General features: G+C 35.4%; 2 protein-coding genes across 3 annotated transcripts in view; both read left to right on the top strand.

The window, feature by feature from the left end:
- LOC132133577 (sphingomyelin phosphodiesterase 3-like) overlaps positions 1–5,978 on the top strand; it is a 38,273-nt gene extending 32,295 nt beyond the window's left edge. For both annotated transcript variants that reach the window (XM_059546462.1, XM_059546463.1), the window contains 3 exons: positions 3,247–3,310; positions 3,401–3,563; positions 4,189–5,978. In XM_059546462.1, coding sequence (XP_059402445.1) covers positions 3,247–3,310; positions 3,401–3,563; positions 4,189–4,290 — 329 coding nt within the window. In that variant the 3' untranslated portion in view covers positions 4,291–5,978. The remainder of the gene's footprint in view (positions 1–3,246; positions 3,311–3,400; positions 3,564–4,188) is intronic.
- Positions 5,979–12,710: 6,732 nt separating this feature from the next.
- LOC132133207 (C-C motif chemokine 18-like) lies at positions 12,711–13,973 on the top strand. The gene is made up of 3 exons (XM_059545970.1): positions 12,711–12,941; positions 13,079–13,193; positions 13,469–13,973. The coding sequence occupies exons 1-3, from the start codon at positions 12,872–12,874 to the stop codon at positions 13,578–13,580; spliced, it is 297 nt and encodes a 98-aa protein (XP_059401953.1). The 5' UTR covers positions 12,711–12,871; the 3' UTR covers positions 13,581–13,973.
- Positions 13,974–17,433: the final 3,460 nt, after the last annotated feature.

Raw genomic sequence — 17,433 nt, 5'->3', positions numbered from 1 at the left:
TTTACCAATGTGGGTTTTTCAAGAACTGATGCAAATGGCAATATCTAGAAAGCAGGCGCCAATCTTACAGAGGGTTCTGATAATAGATGTAATAATGCAAAGATATATACCCATTTAATGTATAACATCCATTTTATAGATGGGTAGTTGAGACACAAATGGTTAATGTGCATTTAATATCAACATTAAGGTTTTAATGTTTAATGGAAGGTATGTGTAATACAAAATTATGTATATAAATGCAATTATATATATATATTTTACATTTGTATTTAATAAGTAAAATATTTCTTTTAAAAACATATTCATTTCATCTGAACCTTTTCCAGACACACACAAAAATAGTCTCTTATAACATTTTTTTCTTAAAGTTTCTCTGCAATTGTAAAGTTGCTTCCATGTCAGAGCTAAATTAGATGTCCCACAGCAGTGCTCTCCATGGCCACACACAGATGGTGCACTAGATGAGCTGGCAGGAGACCACAGGAGAGAAGATCTTGCCCAGCCCCACATCTGAAATAGATCTAACAGAGTGAAGGCCTTTAATGACACCTCTGATTTCAGTGGGTGTGTTTCACTTCTCTTTCATAGCACACCCTGTTTTTTTTCTATTCTGAGGTTCATGGCCTGGTGAGGGTATGACGATTGAAACTCTGTAAAGAGGAAGGACAACAATTTTGTTACTAACCTCTAGAACAGGGGTACTCAACCTTATTTAGTCCATGACCCATCTTTCTCTTTCGTTTTTTGATTCCAGAATTATTGGATCCCACACTACTCACATGTCAGATTTCAACTATAACATGATGTTCTTTTTATGTATTTTGTTAATATATTAATTATATTATTAAATAAATATATTATTTTATATTATACTGTCACTTTACTATTTAAAAAACTAGATTGTTTATATATATATATATATATACAGTGGTGTGAAAAAGTTTTGGCCCCTTCCTGATTTCTTTTTTGGCTTGTTTGCCACACTTGAATGTTTCAGATTAAACAAATTCAAAACAAGTTCAAATTCAAAACAAAACAAGTCTTCATTTTGTTTTTCTTTAGCCATTCAGAGGTGGACTTCCTGGTGTGTTTTGGATTATTGTCCTGCTGCAGAACCCAAGTTCGCTTCAGTCTGAGGTCACGAATTAGGATTTTTTTGCTAAACAGCAGAATTCATGGTTCCATTTATCATAGCAAGTCTTCCAGGTCCTAAAGCAGCAAAACAGCTTCCGACCACCACACTACCAGCACCATATTTTACTGTTGGTATGATGTTCTTTTTCTGAAATGCTGTGCTCCTTTTATGCCAGATGTAATGGGGGACACATCTTCCAAAATGTTCAACTTTTGTCGCATCAGTCCACGGAGTATTTTCCCAAAACAAGTTTTGCTTGTTTTCTGGCAAAACTGAGACGAGCCTTTATGTTCTTTTTGCTCAGCAGCGGTTTTCGTCTTGGTACCCTGCCATGCAGACCGTTTTTGCCCAGTCTCTTTCTTATGGAGTCATGAACACTGACCTTAACTGGCTAGTGAGGCCTGCAGTTCTTTGGAAGTTGTTGTGGGGTCTTTTGTGACCTCTTGTCGTCGCTGTGCTTTTTGGGTAATTTTTGTCGGCTGGTCACTCCTGGGAAGGTTCTCCACTGTTCCATGTTTTGCATTTGTGAATAATAGCTCCTACTGTTGTTCACTGGAGTCCCAAAGCTTTAGAAATGGCTTTATAACCTTTTCTAGACTGCTATATCTCAATTACTTTCTTTCTCATTGGTTTCTGAATTTCTTTAGATCTCGGCATGATAGCTAGTTTTTGAGGATCTTTTGGTCTTCACTTTGTCAGACTGGTTTGTCAGAGATTTCTTGATTGCGAACAGGTGTGGCAGTAATCAGGCCTGGTTGTGGCTAGATAAATTGAACTCAGGTGTGATAAACCACAGTTTACCACAGTGTGTGTATGTAAGGAATCATTGACATGGGCCATTGAATTTTTAGAAAAATAATGCACACCTGAGGTGGTGAGTCATTACACCACGGGTGTGCATTATTATTTTTTTTATAATTCAGCGATCTGTTGTCAGTTATTCCTTACACACACACACACACACACACACACACACACACACGTATACTGTCTATTAAACACCTCAAGACATCAATCAGATGATATAGTTAAAAGGATTCGTCTGGTTTTTGTACTTAAATCACTATTGTGAGTAGGATTATAGCTTCAGCAAATCATCCAGTGCCTGCTTTGCTAGTTCCAAAACGTGATTTTGAAGCTGGTAATGGAAGCTTGAGCCGTTGATGGCATTCTAATGCAGTTATTAAGGAAGTTATTAGAGAGAGAGCAAAAGAGACAGAGACACACACACAGAAACAGAGAGAGAGAGAGAGAGAGAGAGAGAGAGACAGCTTGTGTAAATTAGGCTAATATAATATGCTTACATGCTTTGCTTATATGTTTTTTTTTTCTAAATCTATTTTACCTTATTTATACTATCACTTTACTACTTAAAAAACTGGATGTGTTAGATTACAATGAAAGAACAAAGTACATTTGCAAAACAAGGATTTATCTGAGTTCCTCATGAAACATGAAAAACTTCTGTTATGTCTGAATACACCTGAAGATATATTGTTACAAACATTTATCATTCAGATTTTTTATAGGTAGGAACTAATTTATATTTGGCTGTTTTAAGATGTTTGACATTTTGCGATCATTTTTATTAGAAACGTAGGCCATTTTTCATTTCAATAGGCCTCACAAATCTGGTACTCCCATGATTAATTTTCAAAACGTTTAAAGAAATTTTAGGAAACCCACTGAAATCCTTAAATAAAGAACAGTTGTCACAAATAGCACCTTGATGGAAAGTACTGGAACTTTCTGGCTATGCTAGAATCAATGAAGTATTAAGAGCCAAAAACAGAAGAGAGAAAAGGGATTGGTGGAGATGGACAAATAGAAACATGTATGTATGTATATCAGAAGCACAGTCGTGACTCATACAGATTTCCCTTGAGCTCATTTTAGTGCTGGTGTTACTCTCAGCGGTCCCAGTGGGTTTTGTCCCTCTAGTTGCTCTCAAGAGACCTTGATTGCTTTGAGATGTCAAATATCTGCTCCTTGAATGATTTAATGGTCTTTTAAGTGATCATACTCTCAGGGTATAAATATGTTAAAAATCCATATCTCCAGTTCATATATAAACTCTATGTGCGTGTTTGCATGTGTATATTATACAGGTACATTGCTGGACACAAGTGGTCTGTATGATGAGGAAGTCAGCTCACCAGAGAGCCTACAAAAGTAAGCTGAACACAAATACAAATATAGATATCTACAGATTATGCATTCAAAACATACACAACACTCAGTTATATTTTATTTCTCTGATAGAGTTATGGAGAATGAAGAGGGGAGAAAAGAGTACTTGGTGTTCCCTGCCAGCAAGAACCATTGTCCCAGCCAGAAGGGGCGCAAAATCCCCCTAAAAGGTAATGGCAGGAGAATCGATTACATCCTTTATAAAGAGGAATGCCTGCAGCAAGACTGGAAAGTGGTGAGTTCTGATTAATAAACATACTTCCCTTTTCAAGTTCATTATGCAAATAATGACTAAATGCTAACTGTGACTAAAATTCACAAGTGAATGCAAAAACATGGGGCTGCACATGGGAGGTCAATAAACAAAATCACCTCCTGTTGAGTTTATAGACTTTCCAACAGAGCATACTGCACTGGGTATCATATCCCAAAATGCAGTGCAGGTTGGTTTGATTTTACATTTCTAGTGTGAAAAAAATAATAACAGCCATTATTTGGGGCAGTATATGCACTATATTGTACAGAAATAGTAAGTGTTACTTCATTGGTGCAAGTGGCATGCACGGTTGGGCCTCGACGCTAAAGTGCCCTTTCGGTCAACAATTTCTACCGAAGGGAAATTATACAGTTCATAACTATACAGTATTCTTGTCATAGTAACCTATTATGTTTACTTATGCTTACTTAAATCTTTGGTGCCATCCCATGGAGCAGTGTTCGAATAGCATAAGGATTAAAGAAAGAGATTATGTGATACATCTGTTCAAATTCAAATATCCACAGAGGTATTCATTTCTATATAATATATTTTTGCTGTCATTTTAAAAGTCATTAAAGACGTAATTTATCACCCCTTAAAGGATATAGAGGAGTTCAGCTTCATCACTCAACTTGCTGGATTGACTGACCACCTCTCAGTGGCTGCAAGATTGGTTGTGTCAACTGGAGAAGAGGAGACTTAGGACCCGTCCATAATTTAAAAAATCAATGCCAAGGAGAGAGAAGGGAAGAGGCAAAGAGAGAGTGAGAGAACTGAGTGAAAGGAAAAACAGCAAGAGGATGCATTTGTCCAGCTTCCCGGCAGATGAAGGCAGGGTGATTGAGTAAGTCATAAAAAACGATGGATGACAGAGAAGTGAGAACACAGACAAGAGAGCGGGGTGAAGGAATAGAGAAACTACCAATCAGCTGAAAGCAGCTTGAAGGTTGAAGATTTTGTGGACCTTGGTTCTCCATCCACCCCTTGACTCTCAGTGTTTACATCTGATCTGAAGAACAAAATTAAAGATTTACTCACCTTTGCACTTCTGAAGCTTCTCTGGGGCCCTTAATGGGGCGGAGGCCATTTCTGGTGCCATGACCCGGATATTTAAATGAAGGCTATACTTTGTAAGAAGGAAGAATGCATACATTGACTGTTCCGGTCATCCTGTCACACAATATGGAAAAGGACATATACAGTTAGTCCACCATAGTCCAGGGATAGTCCAAGATCTATCCATCAGCGTTCTTCAAAAGACCTCAGCAAGTGTCTTTCTTTTCTAACATCTTTCTAAGGTTTCTATGGCCTCGTGCCATCTTTTTAGGGAGTTTATAGACTGATATGCAATACTGATCAAGGTTGCATTGTATGGCCTCGTGTAACACTAAGATAAACAACATGTTTCTTTGTCTGCTGGGATTCATTAATCAAGTCCTGAAGTATGGCAGTGGCGCCATCACTGCAAACTATGAAAAAACTGAGCAATTTGTGGGAATTTAACACCCAACTGTTGCTAAATGCATGTTTGCCAGTGCACTGCCATGTCTGTCATGGCCTGCATGCTTGACATGAACCCCAAGACTCAATTAACACAGACTATTTTTCACACTCACGCCCCATCCCCTAACACTTTTCCTTCTTTCAGTATTGCTGTGGCTCCATCACAGGAGAATGGTGTCATAAAAGGCATCGCAGTGTTCACTGTTTACATATTTGAGCCAAGATTGTCATCCCCTGCAAATGTTTACACACTTATCAGGCAACGGTACCCCAAGAACTACCCCAGGTAGACCCACTGAAGCTCGCTCTTCATGTGTTAACACAATTACTTTTATACTCTCTAAAATTCTCTTGTTAAGTTGTTGTTATTGTTATTATTATCATTATTCTTATGAATACTATGGTTCGTAGATTTGACATTATGTGCTTTTTACAAATGACTACATTCCCCATGATTCATTTATCTGCTTTTTGCTGTGTTAGAGGTTTACAATGTAATGTTTTGACTGACAGACTAATTGGCCAATCAGTATCCCTATAAACAACTTTAGAATTACCATATCAAATGCTGTATTCCATTCAGTTGTGCAAGAGAATGCTACTAAAACACAAGAACTAAAAGGTGTTCGGTTGTGTTAATGTTTTATTTTTATTTTTTTATGCGCCTTCTCCATAGTTGTGAAAATACATACTAAAATACAAAAATAATAAAGGAACGCATGTCTTCATCATTTGTTGAAAGGGTCTGAGCATGGAGAGTAACTCTAAAGTGTTGGTTCTTTTTTTTAGTATCAACAATGTATATGTGATGCTTTTGAGTCAAATCTTTTTTAGGTGAATCAGAAATATACAGCGCAAGTACTGAAGTCCGATTTCTGATGATTGACTCTTTTGTGCGACCAGGAAAATCCGGTTTGTTGAATCAAACACGTGCAGATTATTGCAACTAACTGTGGGATTTATAAAAGCATAGTTATGATGATTATTTATATGGCAATCTATAGTTAAAAATACATGTTACATCAGTTTTGTCAGTATTTTGGAAATATGAATGAATAATAAATTGTAAATGATATGATTTTTTTTTTAAATGATTAAAAAAAAAAATCACTTTTTTAGTTTTATTTAATAAAAAAGGACAAAAAAAAAGAACTGTGAAAAGTCATTTAAAACTATATGTAAAGACGTTTTTTTTGTAAAACAATTATTTTTATTGTAAACTTAAATGTATTTATCCTACAAATTATTTTAATTGTTTAATTAATAAAAAAAAAGCTGTGGTTGGAAGCCAGTGAAAGAAGCATCTAATATGAAACTTTGGATGGAATGCAGCATTGATCAATATGCACTTTCCTGACATTAATTTTAATCTTGCGTATCATTCTCCAATCAGGTCAGTGTGCCATAATAATTAACCGTATCCAGATCCACCAGTACTAATGCTTATAAGGGAGCATGGGGTATGATTCAGATTATCTGTTATTAGAAGAACCTGTGTTAATTTAATATGAAGTTAAACTCTTCCTATTGTATCTTAAATTACGTCATTTTTCAAGGTCAGTGTTGACGGGTCGGACAGGGAGAGGTGTAGAGATGCATGCAGTGAAAAAAAAATAAAGCTTCAAGATTTCTGACTCTCTTCGCTGTCCAATTAGATCTTACTGTTCTCTATATATTGTTTTTGACACTGTACTTTTTGTTGTTGTTTCCCTTTATTATATTTTTTACTTTGAGGAATGCGGCTTGCTTCAAGCTTTCAACTGGTTGGGCTTTCAAGGGGAAAATGGAAAGGGAAAGGCTTTTTCAGTGTCAGCTCTTCATAACTGCATTTTGGTTCTGCTTTTTATTAAAAAAATAAAATAAATTTCCCCTTTGATTCAAAGTGTGTGTGTGTGTGTGTGTGTGTGTGTGTGTGTTTTGATTATTCATTAAAAATATGTTTAAAAAAATTTCAGTGTTCCTTTGATGAATAGAAAGTTTAAAAGATATAATTTCTCTGAAATAGAAACCTTTTGTAACATTATAAATTATTTTACTGTCACTTCTGATAAGTTTAATGCATCCTTTCTGAATAAAAGTATTAATTTATATAAACATATCTTACTGAGAAATGGTTGTAGACCTGTTTATATCAAATTTAACACTCACTTTTAAAAAAATAACAAAAAACGTAATCTAAAATATTATTGATATTGAAAGGGAAGTACATGGAGAAATTTTGTCATACACAAATTCAAAAATGTTCAATCAAATAACCATGAGTGCCAGTAAAAGCACGTCAAACATAGATATAACACCAAGCTTGAATTTTACACCTACATGAAAATAAATAATTAAGTTTTTCCATTAAAGTTTTCCATTAAAGATCCTGCACAATTGTGTGCTGTCCAAAACTTTCACTGTACTCATACTGAATATCTGTAAAAATTCCACAGGAAGCAGTTTGAATATATATATAGCTAGTATATATATATGATACTAGCTGTGACATTTACTTTCTTATAGGCTCCATCCATGATCCACTAAATAAACTCACTGGATCATCAGAACAGCCGTTGAATCCACATGACTCACTTACTGAACTGCAATCTGAATGCCAACTAATGTACAGCTAATTACTTTGCACCTAATGGATCTTAATGGATGAGTTTCTCTGATAGGACTGTTTACCTGATAAAACTTTCAATACTAAAGTACTGGCCTCGGGCGCGACAGGAGCACATGGTTTCACTTGAATCAACCTTAACGCTAGCAAGATATTTAGCAACAGATAATGCAGCAACTTGGAACAAGTGACATCTAATAAACTCCTCCATCCCAAGCAAGTAAGGCTACAAATATATCCAATATTTTACACTTAAGCCACACAATGTTCATTTTAACACTGCATATAGTGCCACGTGAGGAGCCGGAGATGTACATTTCCTCTCTTTGTGAGCTTCTTTGGCCTGTTTTCCTGTTTCGCTGTTGTAATATTTTCCTGTTTCTGGTCACAACTGCACACACTGTATTAAAAAATAAAAATAGAATTTCAAGTATACAAATGGTTAAAGGAACTAAGACTAATATTCATGGGTTGGGAGATAATATTCATGGGTTTATGATTTTTGCATACAACAGGTCATATAAAAATAATGTTGCACAATAATGCATTGCAACATAAGATAATCTTACTAGGAAAGTTATTGTAACATTCCACCAAAATGATCAGTTTCTATATCTTTTATTATTTAGCCTATTTTAGCGCTGCCTCAGATAAAGAAGCTTTTTTTTTTTTTTAAAAAAAGCCCCTAAAATAATTTCCCCACATTTTGCAACACAAATGACCAATAGGCTATTAACAGGCTTCCTTTGAAACTTGAAATAAAACTACAGGACAACTTTGTTACATTCAGTGACCTAAAAAAAACTCCACTGGGAATTGTTTGGATGAAATGAGCAATAGATGCTAAACCCGTTAAGTTCTTTCAATTTCGTAAGGCAATCTATGTAATCAAATGGTCATTAGCTGAATAAAACAATGATCTGTGAATCATTAGGAATGCACTTTAACTTAACTAAAACTGATATATTTAAATATATACGAGTTTCCTGCTCTATATGCTGCTTTAAAACAAGCCTCATGACACACAAGTTTACTAAAGTATGTCTGCGGTTTCATTAAGAGACTGCAAATTTGTATGCAAATATAGTGAGTCAGAGAATGAAGGGACATTATGACTCATCAACATCTGTAATGTAAAACAGGTGTATGAGAAATTTGGTGGATTAAAAAAAAAATGGTTCTTTGGTTGTTGTATTTTTTTTTTAGTTAGATTTTACAGTTTAATTTATTTTATTTGTCAGCAAAAAAACTTTTTTAAGATTGTTTGGTCTTTTCTAGCTGATGAAGGGGTGTTTTAAATCTTTGGTGAAACTGTCCATGTGGGTCTAAACACGAAATGTCAGAAGTTCAAACTATTAATGTAGCTGATGACATTTTGTCATGCATTTGCAACCCTTTTTGAAAGAGGATGCGATACTTGAAAGGGCATTTGTGCCTTTTAAAAGTGGTCCCAGCATGTCTGTTAAATGTGTTCATAACATTTAACAATAACTTTTAACAATTCACATTTAACTATAACTTTTAACAATTCACATTGAACAATAACCTTTAACAATTAGGTTTGAGCCAACTATTTTATATATGTACATACCTTAAGTTATATACATTACAGTTTTTCTCAGTCACTTTGGTGCATTTCTCAAATCAGAAATCAAATTCTCAAAACTACTTGTACAACCTCAACATCATCCAGTCATTTATACACATCATAAAACCAGTTTCTCATTCTTTTGAACAAGTTGCGATTGCTTTTGTACATTCATGCAATTGATTACGCACATTTATCTGCGGTTTCCTACATTATTAGTTGCTAATGTCATGTTGATCAAAATATATTATATAGTTTTCTGTGCAATAGTCTTACCGCTCAAAACATCTAGTCTTTAGTTCATCGTATAAGTCATTAAATGCAAAATGGTTCATCTAGTTGTCATAAACTGCCAAGCATACTTTTTATTTTTATTTTTACACATTATTATTAGACTTTTTGTCAATTTGGCATGAATTGTGCAAGTGAATCTTGACTAATGAAGATAATGTAGATGATAAACCAATGATAAACCATTTCTCTGAAATAGCTCAAAGGTTCATCTCACACTGTAAAACCCGACAAGTAAACTTAACTCAAACGGTTTGAGTAAACAGATATCCTTAAGTTATGTTAACTCAAACCATTTGAGGCAACCGATTGCCTTAAACCATTTAAGTTGAAAAAACAAACAGTTATGAGTACTCTGAACTTATTTCAGTTGAGTTCACTGAAAGAAGATGTACATTGCAATTAAGTAATTAAGTGATTAATTGAGTGATAATTGAGCTTTGGTGATGAACACCTGCTGTTAACAATCAGAATCAATGAAGAAAAGAGAGAAAGGAACTACAGCTGACTTCAGACACAGCCTCACTCAAACCTGACAAGTTATGTTAACTCAAACCGTTTGAGGAAACCGATTGCCTTAAACCATTTAAGTTGAAAAAACTAACAGTTATGAGTACTCTGAACTTAATTCAGTTGAGTTCACTGAAAGAAGATATACATTGCAATTAACTAATTAAGTGATTAACTGAGTGATAATTGTGACTGATTTGTGAACAGCTGCTGTTAACAAACAGAATCACTGAAGAAAAAAGAAACACAAGAACTACTATAACTGACTTCAGACACAGCCTTAGATGAAATCAACTGAAATAAAATACATGAAATCACTCAAGATCTGATTAAACAAGACTCCGTACAATTCAATAATTGATGATTATCATGAAGTATAACAACCTACACTTAGGTACAGGTTAACACCTGAGGGCATTTCTTCTGGGCTTTTGGTTTACAACAAATGTGTTTTAGAAACACACGGTTATAACAGCCAGAGAAAACACTAAGACAGAAATCAAGGGTAAAGAGCCCAACTAATACAAATACTGATCTCTAACATGGTTACTTCAAATTAAACAATAAATCAACATCTAAACCTTAGTTCATTCTCAATAAGATCTTCTGTAGACTTCTGACAGTAATAAAGGCAGTCTGGTTATTAATAAGTGGAGCTGGTGATGGTGTTTGTGGGGTTGTTTAATCAGATCTTGAGAGATTTAATGTATTTCAGTTGATTTCAGTTGTAGTAGTTCTTGTGTTTCTCTTTTCTTCAGTAATTCTGTTTGTTAACAGCAGCTGTTCATCACTAATTCTCAATCAGCACTTAGTTAATCACTTAATTACTTGAATGCAAAGTTTTAAAACTTACAGGGTTTAAATCAAGGCAACCTGTTTAAATCAAAGTTAACTTGTCGGGTTTTACAGTGCATGAATCTTCAGTTAGAAAGCTTATACTGTATAGACAGAGGACAACACAAGAGTTACACATTCTGACAATTGACTTATTTTCATCTTTGTGCCCATATTTCTTTTTCCTTTTCTATATCACAATGACATTGTAAAGGTTTTTTTTATTATTATTTTTTGGGTCAGACCACTAGTAAAAGTGTAACTGGGAATTCTATCCAGTCTCTTTCAATCAATACCCCACATACAGTTATGTGTCAATTTGTACTTTTGAAATGGATATATGGCATACATAAGCATATGGCATACTGTTCAATACAGTAATTTACATCAGAACATCCCTCCAGAGAACACTGTTATATTGACAACATGACTAAGCGAGTTGACATTCTTATCCATAAACTATGACGCAAGGACTTGTCATTCTTATGGCACTGACATGTTCATTGACACAGATATTTATATTTATATTTTTTGAGAGGCGAACTAAAGATTTTGAGCAGGAGACTGGCTTTTGCAGTTAATCCGTGGTGTTTTGCTATTTGTACGAGTTGTTTTGAGAAATGCACTGACTGTTTTGCAAATCTCAAGTATGATTCGAGAAATGTACCAAAGCGACTGAGAAAACTGTAAATCAAATTTTCTTTCTACCAGTAACAAAATATAATATTATTATTATTATTATCATTATTATTGTTGTTGTTGTTATAGACTACGTAATCTCCTGATGACCCTATAGGATAAACTGATTCACACACACACACACACACACACACACACACACACACACACACAAACACACACATTTTATCAATAACAAAATATAATAATATACATTTATAATATATATGGCCATTTATTATTATTATTATTATTAGTAGTAGTAGTAATATTAGTAGTAGTCCAGCATTTATTAAATACCCTACAGGATAACTGCCACTGATAGACAGACAGACAGACAGATAGATAGAATAACATTAAAATAAAGTTAATAATAATAATAATTATTATTATTATTGTCAAAAGAACAGAAAAAACTTGAATAGTGCATAGTTTAAAAATTGATTGGGATAGTATAGTTGTCATGTGTTGGTGATATAAACTGCAAGAAGATGAAGGAGATCAACGAATAGTCCTTTAATCAGGAGAACATGCACAAAACCCAACTCAACATAGACGGAGAACAGACAAAAACTAAGGGAAAACTGAGGACTTATTGGAATAAACCAAACGAAGTGAACAAATGAGATGATTAATAGGCGAACTGAATGACATAATCAGACAAATCAGGAAAACTAGGTCACAACAAGGTCACAACAGAGAGAACAGAAAACAAGGCAAACACGTAAGAATAGTTCACCCAAAAATGAACAATCTGACCCTTCAGCTAAATTATATTTGACCAAAGTATGTTATCTTTCTCATGTGTTATTCTCTGTTTAAAATCCACAATATTTGGCCAAATGTGTGTCCACTCGGAAATACCAAATACATTCATCAAAATTCATGACGTTCTCGATGATGCCTTTTGTGTTTGGAACGGCATGGGCGAAAATGCATCTAATTTCCTTTTTGTATAATGCACACAGTGTGACTGTTTTTTTTAAGCCACTGTAGTGAAAGAGGAAGTGAAAGCAAACGATGACTTGTGAAGGTCAGAAGCACGTGTGATGACGGCAGATACTGCCGGACTTTCTTTGTGTGTGGGTGAATTCAATAAAAAAACTCCCTCGTCAAATCCCACGCATAAAGGGATAGCCCCTTCACAGAAGAGTCTCTATAAAGGCTGATAGTTTGGACAATGAGCCACACAGCAGCTAGTCCAGCTTGAGTGCTTCACCTCAAACAGACCTTCTTCTGTACATCCAGCCAGTCTAGTATAACAGAACGGCCAGAATGACCGCCTCTCGCTTCATCATTTTCTCCGCAGTGGTCGTGCTTCTGTGCGCAGTTAGCCTCAGTGAAGGTAAGATGGAGGAGAAAGATAAATTAACAATTTTCTTTACAATAAAATATGTAAAAGATTCAATTATAATCTGTGCAACATACAGTCTAATTGTATACTATTTTAACAAAAACTTGGTTGTGTATTCTTTAATCTAGGTTTACGTATTGGACCACAAAGATGCTGTTTCTCCTTTTCGGACCGTCCTGTGCCAGTCAAAAGAGTGGCTGAATACAGCATGACAAGCCAGCAGTGCCCCAACGAAGCCGTTCTGTAAGTGTAACAACAATATATCTCTGTTTTTGTGTATGTGGGAGAAAAATCACAATAGTATTATTATTCGCTTTATTAAACTGAGCATATTTTTAAGTATTATTTTTATATCCATTATTTCTATATATTTAATATCTTAATAATAATAATAGTTATAATAATAATTTATTATATTAATAATCATTAATATTATTATATTTAAACTGGTTTGAACCAATTTGGCCTACAGAGCAAGTTACTTTGTGTTTGATGGTATTGAATTTCTCTGAATACAGGTTCAAGACTGTGAAGGGTCATTACGTGTGTGCCAGACCCAATGACTCATGGGTAAAGGGGCACATCAAGATCATTGACAGCAGGAACATTGGAAGACAGGGGACCTTGTGATCATACTGACCTGCGTCCGTCAACTTCTGAACCATTGTTGAGGCACTGGACAAGTGTGGAGTCTGCTCAAAACTGAAAAGAAAAAGAAAAAGAAAAAACGGACAAATGCATTGTCACTTACTAATCAGCATACTGAAGCTATGGGGTTAAACAATCCAGAATGTATGATGTTTGAATTGTTTCGTTTTTTAACTCGTTTGTCATTTATCTTACTAATGCATTTCTAAGGATAGTGTTTTGTACTGAAAAATAAAGTATTGCAGATTACTACCATATAGCCTAAAGTATAAACTACTTTAAAGAAGAACATGAAATATTTTTGTAATGTGTCATTAGAGACAACATATTATGATGAAGATCTGTATATGTAGGTTTAGCTAATGTACATAAACCTCCTCGCAATAAACACTTTCTGTGTCTCTATTTGGCTTTTAATGCTTGTTCATTTGTACAAAGATTATCCTGTGTTATCTTTTGCCATGATTCACACTGTACACACTTACAGAGATGGTAAAGTTTGAGATTTCTGTACATTTGAAAACATTCGTATTTGCATGCAAGAGCCTGTTAACATGCAACCTGCTGAAACTTTGTCCATGGAAATGTATAAGTATATACGCTTTGGTGTCCTAAAGGTGGTGTAAGATATTTTATAAAAAGCTATAAAAATTAGTCTAATCCCTGAAAGGTTTAACTAAAATAACTATTCCAACATATCGCGCATCTGATCTAGTAATCTAGTTTCTGATCTATAAAAGTAGAAGCAGGGTGCTGTCATATTAGCCAATGAAAAGGCCTTTTGAGGAGCTTTATGCCTGTCAATCAATTAGCGCATTCAAGGAAGGTAGTCCATATATGGGAAGCTGGAAATGGAGAGATTAGAAGTTTGATATGTTGTAGCATGTGAAATACTCATGTCATGTGTCACCATCAATGTTTTGACTGGGTGGAATAAAATAAAAAGACCAAAAAGCAATGAGACAAAAAAAAACTACAACAAGACTAGACATCCTTTACATTGCTGGATGGAGCTAAGAGATTTAAAGGTGGGGTAAGTGATATCTGGTAGCCAATGTTGACATTTGAAATCACAAAAACAAACAAGCCCCTACCCCAAAAGGGTCTCGCCCCTATTTTATTAGCTACGCCCCACACATACGTACGCAACCCAGGGAACAATTAGTTCTGGGAAACAAGGCAAAACCAATGTTACACTGTGTCTACACCTGAGTGGCGTGGCGCGACAAAATACTATGGAACTCATTATAATCAGTGATGATTTCTATACCATAGATATATATATGCATGTATATATATTTACATATATATACACACACATACATATCTATGGTCTACACTAGATGCGGCGCGGCATGACATGACATTTCCCAAAAGAAAACTACTGCTGCGTTCTACTCATGACGTATTGACACAAATTTCAACTTATTTTCTATGGTCACTTTATCGTGTCCACTGTACTAGAAAGACTTTAGCTGTTGCGGTGCAGTCACTGTGTTACTCACCTATCGAAGAAACAAAGCAACCTTGGAGTCCGATAGCAGGCCATCTGCTCCTTGAGTTCTCTCCAGTGCTGTAAAGCTGATCCGATATTTACAGTATACGGGTCCTACTTCTTGCCTTATTGCCTTAAGCCTTCTTTTGTTCCACAGACGTTTTCCTTTTTTGTTTTTTATCTGCCATCTCTATCTTTCTGTCGTCGTTCGGTTTGGCATATTTCCATCATGTGCACTGAATATGCTGTCCACCACATCATGATTAGACACGCCCCTTACTGCTGATTGGCTAAAAGTTTATTTTGCCAGTGAGCCCGAATCAGTTTTCTAAAGCATTTTTGAAAAATAGCTTACCCCACCTTTAACACGCTATGTGATTCCGCTCGACCTTGACAGGTAAACATACGGTTACGCCTGGCAGCATAGAAAGAAGGGGCTTGGTTACATCTGGCAGAAGTTAGAGTTTCTCCAGCAAAAATAAATCATACAAAGACAAAAATATTTCATATTTATCTGCTTCACCCAGACACTGAAACTTAACAGCACGTGAATAATGAGGCAAACATTGCATACTTTGTAATTGCGAAAACAACTCGTCATTCTAGTACAATATTTTTTTCTTCACTGACTGTACATAATTAATAACGCAGTTATTTTTAAACATTGCTCTGTTAAACGAGATGGAAAGTTCTGGAAACAGTTTATGACCTTATGAGTCTGACGTACAATAGAGTAAGTGGTGTTTTTAACCAAAAAGGATTGTGGTCATGTGTATTCTGCTGTTGAACTTGAAAGAAGTCATCTTCAAATATAACACGGCTTAGTTCTCTTTTCTGCCCACAAATACACGTCATGTTGGTAAAAGGAAGTGATGCTGTCCATTTTAGATCCAGATACTGTATGTACAGTATGTAGCTATCTGTGTGATTTAACCATGCAGAGGTAGCGGTCAAAACCTGGCATTCAGAAATCAGCTACTGAGAAGCTAGAGGTCATTAGGACTAACTGATTTTGAGGGCTGATCAGTTGGCCTAACACAAGCGCTTTCAACCTTTTGAATAAAGGCCTCCTGTAGTAAATCCATTTTTCAAACGTAATAAACCCTTTTCTCTCACTTCTCTTATCTGACAGTGTGCTCGCCTCTGAGATATGCTTGTCTCACGAGTTTGTTTATAGGAGCAAAGGAAGTAAAGTTTCCTTACCTTAGCAAAGGAAAACCAGTCTCCTCTTGGTTTTTATCGAAATCCTCCAACATTTTTCTTTGCAAATCCTCGGTTTGTACTTATAATTCATGACTGCCATTTTGTTTTGTTCTCTCTCCGCATTCGTCACTAATAACCAGAGTTGTCAAGTAACAAAGTACAAATACTTCATTACCTTACTTAAGTAGAAATTTTGGGTATCTATACTTTACTTGATTACTAATTATTTTTCAGTCGAATTTTTACTTCTACTCCTTACATTGGATGCTGTTATAGGATCAAATGTCTATGAATTCAAACAAGTATTATTAGAATCACTGTTTTGTAAGCTAAAAATAGAAATGGCTAACAAGTGTCAAACTAGCAGTCAAGCTAGCTCACATGAGATGAAAACATGGTTGGTGGTACTGGGACAGTTGTAACGCCCCGTTACAACTGTCCCAGTATCACCAACCAAGTTTCATTTATATTTTAAAAACTAATCAAGCTAAAAAAACTGCTTAGTTTCCCTTCAATGTGCAAATTAAAAGTAAAATGTACAATGTGCATTGCAAATTAAATGTAAAATGTCATCAAATCACATTTTAAGGTAATTATCTTTTTTTATATAAAGATAGTAAGTGTGATAGACAGCATGCCAAATATCAGAAAAAGGAAGACAAGACAGTGGAGTCCCATTTCGTGTGCTGGAAAGGGCTTCCGATGAAATCAGACAGGGAAAGTCAGTAAGGGGAGTGGCCAAATCATATGGCATTTGCCATGTGACCCTGCACCGATTCCACAAGAAGAGGAGCCAGGGATCAAAGACACTTTCCAGAGTTGGATACTGGACTCCAAAAAGGGTTTTCACACTAGAGCAGGAGCTCCTCTTAAGAGACTACCTAATGCAGGCAGCTGATTTGTATTATGGATTGAGCTCAAAGGAGGTAGGCTAGATATGTATTAAGCTAGAGTAGGCTATGGTATGTAGGCCTACATACGTTGTTATGTATTAAACTAATTAACAATTTATATAATTTAGGTCCGGAAGTTTGCCTATGATTTGGCAAAGACCTACAGTTGCAGGTACACTGAAACCTGGGCAGAGAACGGGATGGCTGGAGCCGACTGGTTCACAACATTTTTGAAGAGGCACCC

Source organism: Carassius carassius, chromosome 50, assembly GCF_963082965.1.
Source record: "Carassius carassius chromosome 50, fCarCar2.1, whole genome shotgun sequence".
Classification (NCBI taxonomy): Eukaryota; Metazoa; Chordata; class Actinopteri; order Cypriniformes; family Cyprinidae; genus Carassius; species Carassius carassius.
The sequence above is the reverse complement of the archived record's forward strand: the minus strand, read 5'-3'. Positions and strand labels throughout refer to the sequence as shown.